Source organism: Rhea americana, unplaced genomic scaffold, assembly GCF_003343005.1.
Source record: "Rhea americana isolate MKP2758 unplaced genomic scaffold, rheAme1 scaffold_61, whole genome shotgun sequence".
Taxonomy (NCBI): Eukaryota; Metazoa; Chordata; class Aves; order Rheiformes; family Rheidae; genus Rhea; species Rhea americana.
This window is the reverse complement of record NW_028186768.1, coordinates 4,852,229-4,864,612: the sequence shown is the minus strand read 5'-3', so window position 1 is coordinate 4,864,612 and position 12,384 is coordinate 4,852,229. Positions and strand designations below refer to the sequence as shown.

The window sequence follows — 12,384 nt, the reverse complement described above, 5'->3', positions numbered from 1 at the left end:
CTGTAGACCACATACGATAACTGATCCCCAGGAAATTCTCCTAACCCAAAAGAACCATGTCACCTACAGTTCACATCATCTAGGGCTGTTTAGTCCCTTCTGAACCACACCCAAGCACTGGTCTCCATCTCTTACTGTTATGTCCCAAAAGCTTCCATGAGCTAAGTGTCCATCCTGTGAGAAAACACACTTCTTTCTACTGACTTTTAATTTGTTACCTTTTAGTTTTGTTGACTTTTTTTCTTGCAAAACAGAAAAAGAAGTCTCTGGTCTAGCTTTTCTAGACCACTCAACAGCATGCACAGCTTTATCATGTTGTCTCTTACTTGTCATCTTCTCCAAGGTAAACAGTCATCACATTTCAAGCTCCCTTAAAAGCAGTTTTTTTCTGTGTTGTTAATAATTCTCCTCAGTTTCTAAAATTTCCTACTAATAAGCATATAGTGAGGTACAGGAACTACATACAATTTAATGAAGTAGGAAATACTGAGTGCTCTCTAACACCACCAATTCTCAGTTGAAAATAGCTGCACACTGAAACATGTTATTTAAAAGGTAACAGATAGGTCAGATCAGGGCTGTGAAGGCGGTGAGATCACAAAAATCTTGTGCCTTCAGAGCTTTAAATATTTGCTTGAAACAGAATAAAATCAATGCAATACAATAAATAAATAAAAATAGGAGCGACATAATTCTACGGTCACAACATTAAAATCAAGTATACCATAGTTCTAAAAAAAAAAAAAGAAGAAAAAAAGTAGAAAGGTAAGGTAAAGTTACCCTGGCAATCTTATTTTGCTTATACTTTTCACTGATATAAATTAACAGTAAAGTGCTTATACTATAGCTTACGATTAATGGGACAGTTTCAAACAGCAATAACTCTGCAAAACAGTATCTTGTATCTCAGCCACTAATGGTCTCAGAGAAGATTTTGTCAAAGACAATTTTCAACCTTTCGTCACTAATACAGCTTCTTGAAATATTAAGTTTTTATTCTATTTTGGTTTTTTGTTGCGGTTTTTTGCCCATCTTTTATTCAATCAGGTAAATAATGAAATGGATTTTGTTTCCACTTTTTTTAATGACCAACCCCAACACTTATTTTCAATACATTAGGAAAAAAAAAGAAAGAAAGAAAAAAGAATTAAGTTCTGGCAGTTCTGGCACTCTGACAACTACATCACCAATTAAGGGCATAATTTGGTACCTGCTTTCGGAAATATTAGCGTTCACATCTAGGAAGATGGCCAGGCACACAGCCCACAGAAGTACCTCCTGCACATCAGGACAAGGAGGATGCCCACAAAGGACACACTCCCAAAGGTGTCAGTTCCCACATGGAGAACACGCTCACTAACCCATTTCGCACAACCCCTCAGCAAAAGCTACAAACTCGAATTAAAAGTCGGTCAGAAGAAAGACTTTGAAGGAAGGAAACGGTGTCCAGCTCCTTTCACTCATCTTTCCCTCTGGCCAACACCCAGTTTTCCTTCCAGAGCTTTTATTCAGCTCTCCCAAGAGTTAGCTCACAGCAGCGCACATGCTACTTCACCAATGAGCTTCTGCAAAATACCGTGGCATGTCCTGGCTTTCCTCTGTTCATAAGTGTCGCCTGAATTTATAACACACAGAGCTCCTCCTAACTGTGTTTTAGTAGGGACATTCAGAGGGAGTAACAAGAGGCCCCTGTACCTACGACCTGATGCTAGGAACAACAGCCCTCAAGGGCAATGCTCCAGCCTCCTCTTCCATTCCAAAACAGAGGGTAAATGTGCCAGTGGCACTCAGGAGGAGTGAGGAGCTGCCTTTCGCCATGGCAAGGTGCTTGTCCTCTGCTCATCACTAACAGGGGATCAGACAGCAGTTTTCCTCTGCATAAGACATCCAACACTGGTATGGTTTCCCACTACGGGAATCTGCCTCTTGCCCTTACCCAAGCCCTAATCTAGTGGACAAGAAGAGTTTCTCAAAGCCAGGCAATGTGGCATTACTAAAGAATTTCTGGTAAATAACAGTGTTTTATTCCAAAACCATTTTCTCTTACACACCTAAAATGCTGAGACAGGGCATTGGGAGGAGCGATGGAAGGGAAAATGAGTGTCACGGTAGGGGAGCAAACTATGCACATTTAACAACGGGAGGTGGAAGAAGGACCTCGCGTGAAGAATTTCAGAGATCAGAAGAACAGAACTGGGTTTTAACGTGGAAGGAAGCATTCCACTTGACAGATAAAACTTTAGCAGTGCTTTTAAGTCTCTGAAGAAAACAGGAGGGTGTTCTGCAATACTATTAGTAGATACATTACTGCTTGCTAGTGCAAAGGGGAGGACATAAAACACAGATCAAGCTTTAGAAGAGGAAGGCAGCCCGGTAGGAGAGCAGTGATTCTAGCTGCCTGGCTTCAAGGAGCTTTGGATGCCCAGATAAAAGCCTCATGTCTCAAAAGAGATCTGTTATACTGAAGTGCTTCTGGGCCTTCCCCCAAGGCCAGCTGAGAGCAGCACTAAGGCCAGGGGCAGTGACTGGCAAGATGAATTTCACTGTCTGGGTGCGTAGATGGTGGTCTCATTCCACTCAGATGACAACCACTTGCCACCATCACATCAAAGCAGAGACAGCAGTGCTATGAGCCCCGGGTTACTGATCCTCCAAACACATCCCCACATTCCCAACATGGACATAGTGCCTTAGCTTCATCGCTTGCCTTCCAGCAGCACCAGGAGCAGCATCAGCTTCAGGACTCTCCAAGCAGTTGTATCATTCTTGCCCAGGAAGAAATAGGTGAGCCTGATAGAAGCATCTCAAGGATGGGATACAGCCCATCAGACCACACTGACATTTTTCATCGCAGCCAAATCAGCACAGATTTTCTACAGTTTACTCTCCCACACCCATTCTGACATAATTCATAAATGGTGCCTCGGGTGCTTCACAGTCCCAGCTCTAACAAGCTGTGTGCCTTCCCAGCATTTAATGTTACCTCCCTGTCTTTCCTACCATTTTCCTCCAACTCCCATAGATGTTTTCTTGCTCTGCTGTAGCCTGCTCCCCTTCACAGGCCACACATTCTCTGATACAGCTATAGCATTACTACATTATCTGCCTGACATCTCTTATCTCCTGCATCACTATTAGTGTTTGTTTTTTTTTTTTTGTTTGTTTTTTTTTTGTTTTTTTAACCACAAAACCTTTTAATCCTGAAAGAGGAGTTTGCCACTTTGGGGATGGCTYGACAATAATGAATAGGCTTCATGGCACCAGATAAACCAGACTGCTCCCAAAGTCGCTCTATTCCCTGCTCCCACCATCCCTCCCACAGCTACCTGGCACATTAACTCTCCTCTACAGTGGAAGTCCAGCTAAAGTATATTTTTCTATACTTCCACAGCTTGGTGGCTGTCTTGTCCAGTAGAGGCAGTAAATGCCGCAGAAGGAGCCCTTTCCAGCAGACCCCCTCAGACCACTGGAAGTATGTACTCAAGTATCAGACAAACTAACACTGAAACGCAGTCAGTTCAGAGGGAAAACTAAACATACACGTTCAAGAGACGTTCTGTAGACTGCTCTATGCAATAGCAGTATTCCAGTAGCATGACCACACTCTGATTCTTGGGCTAAATATTCCCCATTCCCCCCATTCATCCCTGGCAGCCAGACTCATCAGCTACACCTCCAGAGGTAGAAAATGACTGAGAAGTGTTTTCTTTAATTCTGGCCCCACTGCATCTCCCAGGCCCAGGAATACCTGCAAAGTAAGATCTCCTACAGCACTAAGACAGGAGACAGATAAGTCTTAGCACAGAGCTGACCTGACTTCATCACATCTTTCTTTTTTCTCTTGCTGAGCTTTCTTCCTTCTCATTCACTCATGGATGCACACCCGCGCTGCATGCCTTGCTTCCCATGCTCCGGAGAGCTGTCAAGGACCTGGAGGCAGGCTGGGCTGCCAGGCAGACGTGCTCTGTGCTGTGCCCTGGGCATCTTGCCCACAGCCATCTACCTCAGAGGCAGCAAAGGGAGAAAGGGCAATGCTGCCAGTAGATAGGATGGCAGCTGCAGCGATACCCACAGCAGAGTCCTATGCTTGTGATCTGACAGTATTTTGCTCTTAGCAGCCCCTGCACTCACAACAGTTGCCTGCACAAGCTGCAGAGACACCCATTTTTCCTGGCCCTGGAAGCAGCTGCTGCCCTTACTTTCTCAGGCCTGCAGCATGCGAAGAGATCAGAGGGGACTGGGGACATAGGAACACCCGTCTTTCCTCTCTTCTTGCATAGGAACAAGGTGGTCTTCACCCATCTGCCACAGCACTGCCAAAGGTCTCCACTGAAGAGCCACATCCTGGAAGCCCTATATCACATCTCAGGTGGGGAGCATGGGGCCAGGGAGACCCAGGCATACTACCCTGCCCTGCTTACAAACAAGCATTTCTTCACAACCCCAAGGGCCAGATTTATCTTTCGTCAATCTATCCACTTAGCACAATCTAAAAATGGGTTTATGGGTCCTGCGCTCTAAAAGTCCCTGCCTCGCCTTTCTTGTGTGGCTGCTCTTCCACTACCCCATCTCCTGCTCCAGAGACAGAGCATAGAGCTAGATCTGCCCATTACATCCCTCCAGGAAAGAGAAAAACATTCACATACCTGCTTGAAGAGCTCCTCCTTCCAGTACTGTTGCTCTCGTCAGCCTAGAGGGCAAAAGATATTAAAAAAGGCTGTTTAGGATAAGAAAGCCAAGATTGCGCTCCAACTCTTCCTGCTAGCACTCTGCACCAAAAATACCTTGGGTTTTTCCATTCTGAATTACACACATGCTCAATTCTCAATTTTGGCAGGACGTGTCATGCACTTAAATCCAAGTACATGCATTAAGTTTTCAGTAGACTGAGGCATAATTTAAGTCATAGCTCCACAAGTGAGGTAACTTTCTGAGAACTCAAAGTTTATTCCCCAGGACATATGCCCTTGTCTCCAATAACACCATGCTGGCAGCAACAGGTAGGAGATCTCTTGCCCAATTATTTTATCATGCTACACTGGAGCCCTTCAAAGTTTAAAATAAGAATCTCCTCCTTTGCAGAGGGAAAATAAGGCAAAAATACCCAAATTCAGATGGTTTAAAATTGCATCCAAACTCAGATGGCCTAAAATTATATCTAAAAGAAACTGTGGCTCATGTTTGCTCTGAAGGCCTGAAGCCAGTCAACTGGGACATGAAGCAGAGAGACTTTCCATCAGCTAAACCTGGCCCAAGGAGATTATCTTGTCCAAAGGCAAAGCAAACACCTTCCACTTTCCCACACCCAACCAGGCATCACGCGCCCACATGTGCTGGGCAGAGGTGAGCCTTGTTAGGAGGCGAGTGAGCAGCAAGCAAAAGGTTAAGTGACTCGACCAGGAAGGCATGCAGAGTGCAAAATTAAACCCAGAATAATCTCCCTTCATCCCAAATCTTGACTCATCCAAGTCCCTGCTCTCCTGGACCAACTACTCTTAAATACCAGTTTGCAGAGAGCTGAACACTGGGTCCAGTCACAAGCTGGCTTTGTGTTTGTTTTCTAAACATACCTTGCCTGCTCCCTAATTAGAAGGGTCAAGTCAAGCACAACTCCCTCAGTTATTTATGAATTGTCTAATTCAATACCTGCTTGTTGTTAGAACTGGATTATCAGGGAGTAACTATTATTTTTGCCTCTTAGTGTTGTCAGGCACTGTGTCTTTCCCCCAGTTCTCTGATTAGAGGCTTCCTTGGAAAGACAATATTATTCCAAACCCAGAAATTTTATTTCTGAATTTGTACAAATATAAGTTAAAAGATATTAGCTGCATTTCACATTTTGTGCAAATGGCAGAAACAGGCAATTCATGTGCAGCAGGATGGGGGCTAGCCAACGATTTCGATAAAATAAACCCTTTTTTAATTTAAATGCTAATGCACTGAATTAAAATTTAATAACTGAGGAAATTGAAAAGCCGAGCAGGAATATTGGAAATAAATCCAAGCAGAAACAGCTGAAATTAAAAATTCTAGAGAGTGGGAGGATAGCAGCTAAGCTGTCTTATATGATTACATTTTTTTTTTCAGAACGAAGGGGGGAAGGAAAAAAAAATCCTATCTTTGGCTGGCTGTAGGGCAGTAAATCGAGAGTGCTGTGATTTATTGCTCAATTTTCCTGAGGGAAAAAGGCTTTCTTTCATGCTGAAATATTTCATAAATTTCAAGCCAGCATAAATTCTTAATTTAAAAGTTATGGAGGTCACATTTAGTGCACTGGTGCAATTCTGAAATCTTAAAGGAATAGCAACCAAAAATTACAATTTGATTTTATTTTTTAATTCTTAATGTGAAATTTTGTTCAAAGAGACCTCCATATTACACAAAGCAGAAACACATCTTGGCTTCTGGAAGGTTTTCTTCCACTAGCAATGAAGAGACAAAAATCTAATTCAATTACTAAAAGATATTTTTTTATTATTATTGTTAGCCACTTGAGGAATTTCTGTTAAAAAATTTCCTCCCTCCATTGCCTGGGAAAAGCCAGAAGGGAGGAGCTGACAATGTAATTGCTTCTGTTAGATCTCCAATCTTTTGTGAGCACTGATATGTTCATTTGTTATACAGCTGTTCAGCTACAGAAAGGATGTCAGAGCACCCATAATTCAAAGCAATCAATCAAAAATTAATGATTTGTCATGCTTACACAATGGAAAAAAAATAATAATAAAAAAAAAGCTTTATGGGTTCCTGCAACTGGTAGATTGCTCAAACCTTCAGGGCATTTTCTAGAAGATTAGATCTGTGTGCAAAAAAAAAAAAAAAAAAAAAAAAAAAAAAAAAAAAAAAAAAAAAAAAAAAAAAAAAAAAAAGGCCAAAAAAAAAAAAAAAAAAAAAAAAAAAAAAAAAAAAAAAAAAAAAAAAAGGCCAAAAATAAGGAAAAAATAAAGAGTCTTAATATACAGCCAGGACAAAACCCTTGTGGGGTGCTAGGGCATCTGTATTATCTAAAATCCCTTAGAGATTGGGTACACGGCAATTCCCATCAGTTAAAGAGCTTTCTGTAAAATTCAACCTCCTAAGTCACGTTTCGAGCTATGTTCCTGAATCAAACAGAAATTGCAAGGGCTCCATCAATTATAATTCCACATTAAAAATACTTACTGAATATAAAGGTTGCCTATACAAATACTTGTGAACAGCACAAAATACAGAAGTCAAACCTAAACACAGAACCTTAACTTGGCCTTCAGGTAGGTGCATCAGAATTACCTCACTGTACCATTGCAATGACAAGATCAAATATTATTTACCAAAAAATTAGAAGATTTCAGTTTGGGGAGCATATAGACACACGAATAACTGTCAGCAAGCCAGACTGAACTCCGGGCAATTTTTTGAGTTTGCAGCCTGATTTATATATATATATATCTCTTTATAAACAATTTTTTTTTTTTAATAAGCAAGAGTTTCTTTTTAAGTAAGAATTTCTTTATAAGCAAAAATTCATGTTCAGAACTTGCTCTGGAGGGGAATGCGTTACTGATACAAAGCGTGTCGATAGCCTAATATGTCTTATTTTATTCTTGGTTATGTACATGTGCTAGCTTGTGTCTTTCATATGATTTACTACCTAACCTGACACAGATATTAGCTTGCAAAGGATCACGCATGTAATTCATTTTATGTTCTTCTTCAGATTTGTATGTAGAGTTGAAAAATTCATTTCACTAGAAATAAATTACTACATGACTTTAGCCCCTGTGCTTATGGACCATTACCAAGTGACTCTAAGTCTGGGTAGAATACGCTCACACGCAAATTTAAAACTCGATGCAAGCCAGAGTAGAGTTAAGCATGCACACATCCGTAGCAGTAGCATCAAGACTCAACGTGGGCAGCACGCAGGCAGCCAAACAAGAGATGACATCAGAAGGCTGGCGTACATGCCACTTTATTCATAATCTTCACTTTTTGCTCACCTTCCCCATACTATGCATTAGCCCTGCCCAATTCCCCTATTTTGTCCACTGCTCCTTAATTTATAATAATTATTATTATTATTTTTATCCCTAGCTATTTTGCTTTTCGACTTCTTCTCTTGAGCAACTCACRGACTCCCTTCCCTTGGGACTTAGCACATACCAGTGCAAAAGGCAAGACATGCATGAATATCATGGAAAGCAGTCCACTACGTGCATCTGTGCCCTGCGAATTTGCAATCCCATCTCCAAGAAGGGTGTGAAAGGCAGTGTGACCCTCGTGAGCATTTATCCTTAGAGGGCCCCACAACACCCAAGCAATTCCCAGCGGTGCCCCACTTGCATCCCAGCAGGTGGGTACAGAACCCTTCCAAAGCCCACCTGGTCCTGCAGGATCACGACCCTCTCCCTGTCTCAGGTCATATATAAGCACAGGGCTTAAATTCTCTTTGTACAGAGAATTCTATGTAGTCCTTGAATTTAAAGAACAGATAGAGGCCAGCAAAGATCGGAGTCTTTTTGAAAAAGAAAGAAAAGAAGCCACAAGAAGTAAGAGTTCTAAATCTAGAAGATTCAGCTCCAGCCAATACGACCCTTGCAGATGCAGGCATCTCCAAGGCAGGCATTCTCCCTAGGTTGCCTATGTGGGGAAACGCTCAAAACCCACCCCAGTAYGCAGGCAGAGCTGGGGTGCTATTTCCACACATTGTCAATGGCTTCAGGGAGCTTCAGGTCCAACATCTTCATTTGGATCCATTCGGACCTAAACATTGAGCCAAATAAGATCGAGCTGTCTTCAAGCTTCCAGAAGTCTTTGTAACGAGCACATTGTCACCAAAAGGCGCCTCGCTTCCCAAAAGCACAACAGAAACTTCCAGTTCAGCACACACACTGATCTGCTTTCCAAACATGCAATTAACTGTCAGATTTTCTGTAACATCAATTTATCTTGATTACAGCTCCTTAGGAACAGGATCTGTTTTGTTCAGCATTTGTACCGCACCGAGCACAGCAAATCCCAGCCCATTCGAAGGCTGTAAGATTATTTAATAATAAATTCCCTAGCAACAGCACTGAGATCATTAATACGTTTTTCAGTACTACTGTGTCTGGTTTCCATGTTCTGCAGATGAAACATGGGTAGATAATTTCCTCCAATCACACAAAATATGTGGAGGTACAAAAGCACAAGTTAAAAAAAAATAATAAAAAAAAACCTAAAAACATTATGGCGATTTCGTCAAACTMTGAAAAACAAACACAATTACAAGCTAAATATACATTTTTTTTTCAGAAAGTTACTAGCAACTGTACATAGGAAGTAATAACAAGGACACTTTACAGCTGGGGAAAACCACCAAAAACTGTGGTCACTCTTACCTAACCTCAGCTACCTTACCTTCCAACGTTTCATTCGAGTGAGTCATTTGGTTTCCTTCTACTGTCCACGTGAAAACAGTAACGGCACCACAGTGTGAAGCCGAGAACCCTACCATACCTCCAGTACAGTTAGGTGGCGCCTACCCTGAGCAATTTAAAATCAAATTTCGCTTCAAGAATAACCTTGCTGCCAAGGAGCCAAAGGACTCAATTTGGTGGATGTGTAAGGGCTAGCTCGAGCAGTGTCCCTTGTTACCAGGTGCTAGAGCTGGCACTCGAACACAGCTGCCAGCAGAAACATCCACTAAACCTCAGGCTGAATTCTACTCCAAGCCATTTCTGAGCATGGGACTTCCCAAGCCTATAGCACTTCCTAGCATCCTCCTGAATATCCTGCTTTACTGAAAGATAGTAAGAGATTTTTGTTTGTTTTTAAATGCCATTCTCCCAAAGAGGCCAAATGACAGGATGCAGAGAGTAACCAAGACAGCTCTCGAAGATGGCATGGCCATGGACTGCCTGTAGCCCAAGTTTTGTCTCTGTACCCCACCTGTTTCCTGCTGACTTTCCCAAGTGATACTGGCTGCCTAGCTCTGATCCACACCTTGTTGCTGGTCTTACTCCCATCGGCAGTTTCTCAAGCTGTGACCATGAGGACTTGCCCATCATGGTAAGGCAGGCATCATGCTTTAGACAAGCCAGGTTTGAGATAAGCCCCCACAGGAGCTCCTTTCTCTCCTTGCACCTTCATGAAGATGACTGAGACTGAGAAGCAGCTCCCTGAACTACTGGAGTTCAGCAGAACATCTCTTCATCCCCCATTGTGGCACTGTCCTTGCTGTCGTGTCCTCCATTCTCCACAACCCTATCTGAAAAAGTAGCTCCTTCTTCTGCTCCCTGAACATGGTAGAGGAGACCCACAGGGACAGAGACTCACCAAGGCAGCAGGCATGCCAGTGCACAGGGTGCATCTCAGTAGAGCAGTCCCATGTGCTGCCCACAGCCAGCCCACAGAGCTCCAGCTTAGGGCCTGCATTCAACATTGGGAAAAATTGGGAGCTGCATATATATTAAAAACAAATAAACAAGAACAAAAAATCCCCACTTATTTCAACCAGATTTTTTTATTTTATTTTGCAATGAACCAATCTGGAATCAAATATGAAGTTATAATGCCTTTTGAAGGCCACACTATTAATCTATTTAAAATAAAATGTTGCATTTAAAAAGTGCTATTTAAGACATACATATAGCCTAGGAAGAAGTCAAAGCAGTGAATGGCTGGAAGTCATCATTTAACCRTCTACCACCAGAATTTATGGAAACATATCAGAGCAGCTTTTGCAAAGTAGCGTCCTTGCAAACTGTGAAGAGAAAGCTTCTGCGTACCAGTCTACCCAGCTAATTTAATTCAGTGACTTCTTCGGTTATGACTGAAAAAGCAGAGTAGCAGAGTCTGTATTCATCTGTTCGTCTTTGAGTATGCGAGGACAAGGTCTACCAGCTCTAAAATTCTGAAGGACATCATGCTCTGAAACAGAGGCACTCTTACTGTAGTATAATTAGTAACAATCTCAGATAAAGTCATTTAAAATTCAAAGGACAATTTCATAAGCTACTTTTGTACATACTTGCTACAGTTAAGGTAGTTCTATTTAACTAATACAAATAAATTTCTACTGAAGTAAAACATACAAATGTATAATGTAAAGCTTCTATCGATATGTTGTTCAAACAAGTCGTAGGCAAAAAATAAATCATGTGGCAAATAAGTAAAGTATCAGCCACCATCTAACAGGATAAAGCATTAAAAATTAAGACTCCAAATAGATGTCTAATYGCCCTGAAAAACGCCTGAAAATAGGTAGTAAAAAGTGCATGTTCGGAAAAAGTTCAACGCTACATTAAAATAAATAAATAGATGAATGAACACTTACTGACAAATAACAAAAAGCATAAAAATCTTCAATGAAATTTCTGCCTGATCATCTACATCATGATTGAAAACAACTGTTTTTTGTACAAAACATATTGATTTGGATCCATATACACCGTGCTCAGACCCACTCCTAGGCACAGGGTCACAAGGACCGCAGCCCTGTGCCCTTGCTGCCCTCCACGGCAAGCAGCTCTGCGGAGGGCAAGGGAGCTTGGATTCCACCCCATCCCACCTAAAACCATGTTCAATCAAGGCTAAGGTTGCAAAGGCAAGACCTCCAGAGTAAGAACTCAAGCAGCCTATACAACCTTAATTAATTGTTCTTATCCAGTTTACTAGCTCATCCTGCCTTTTTATGAAAGCTTATTAGAGTCGTTCACTAAATGGTATTTTATTTATTCATAAAATAGCTWCGTTTAACTGATTTTCTCCAAAGCCTCCAAATTTTAACAAGGTTCCTACGCCTGTAATTCTGCCAGTTTTTCAAAGGAAGAGCAGAAATCAAATTCCTGTTCCCAAGGTGACCCACCGTGCAGATTTCCAGGCCTCGTTCTAAGGCAGAGTTAAATCAGATTTACTCTGCGGACTGTTTGCAAGAGGTCTGAATTGTTTATTTTACCTGAGGTTAAAAATAAAATAAAATAAAATAAAATAATAAAAAAGCAACCTACTTTTCCTGAACACATTCTCTAAGATATCTGAATAATTTCAGTCGACGCATAAAACATACATACAGTCTTAAAATGAGCCAGCAGCAGACACTCAGCATGGAAAATTTCAGCCCAAATAATTAAAATTTGGCAACAATATAAGCCACTGAAAACAAGTCTCACAAAGGAATGTGCCATAAAAATAACTACAGGCCTGACTACCTGCGCTGCCTATTATTATTAACTTCAGAGCAACAGCAAATGCAGGAAGTGGTTTTATTTATTTATTTATTTTTAAACAAAGGTTAAGACATTGGCAGTTTCTCGTTTAATTTTCATTGAAGAGGGGAGGAAAAAAGAGGGGAGGAAAAAAGAGGGGAGGAAAAAAGAGGGGAGGAAAAAAGAGGGGAGGAAAAAAGAGGGGAGGAAAAAAGAG

At 41.4% G+C, this 12,384-nt stretch overlaps 1 protein-coding gene across 1 annotated transcript in view; it reads right to left on the bottom strand.

Moving 5' to 3' along the window:
• ZNF618 (zinc finger protein 618) overlaps positions 1-8,750 on the bottom strand; it is a 107,500-nt gene extending 98,750 nt beyond the window's left edge. Inside the window, exons 1-2 of the mRNA XM_085320084.1 lie at positions 8,685-8,750; positions 4,647-4,690 (exon numbers count right to left, since the gene is read on the bottom strand). Of these exons, the coding sequence (XP_085176210.1) occupies positions 4,647-4,690; positions 8,685-8,750 (110 nt within the window). The remainder of the gene's footprint in view (positions 1-4,646; positions 4,691-8,684) is intronic.
• Between the last annotated feature and the right edge of the window lie 3,634 nt (positions 8,751-12,384).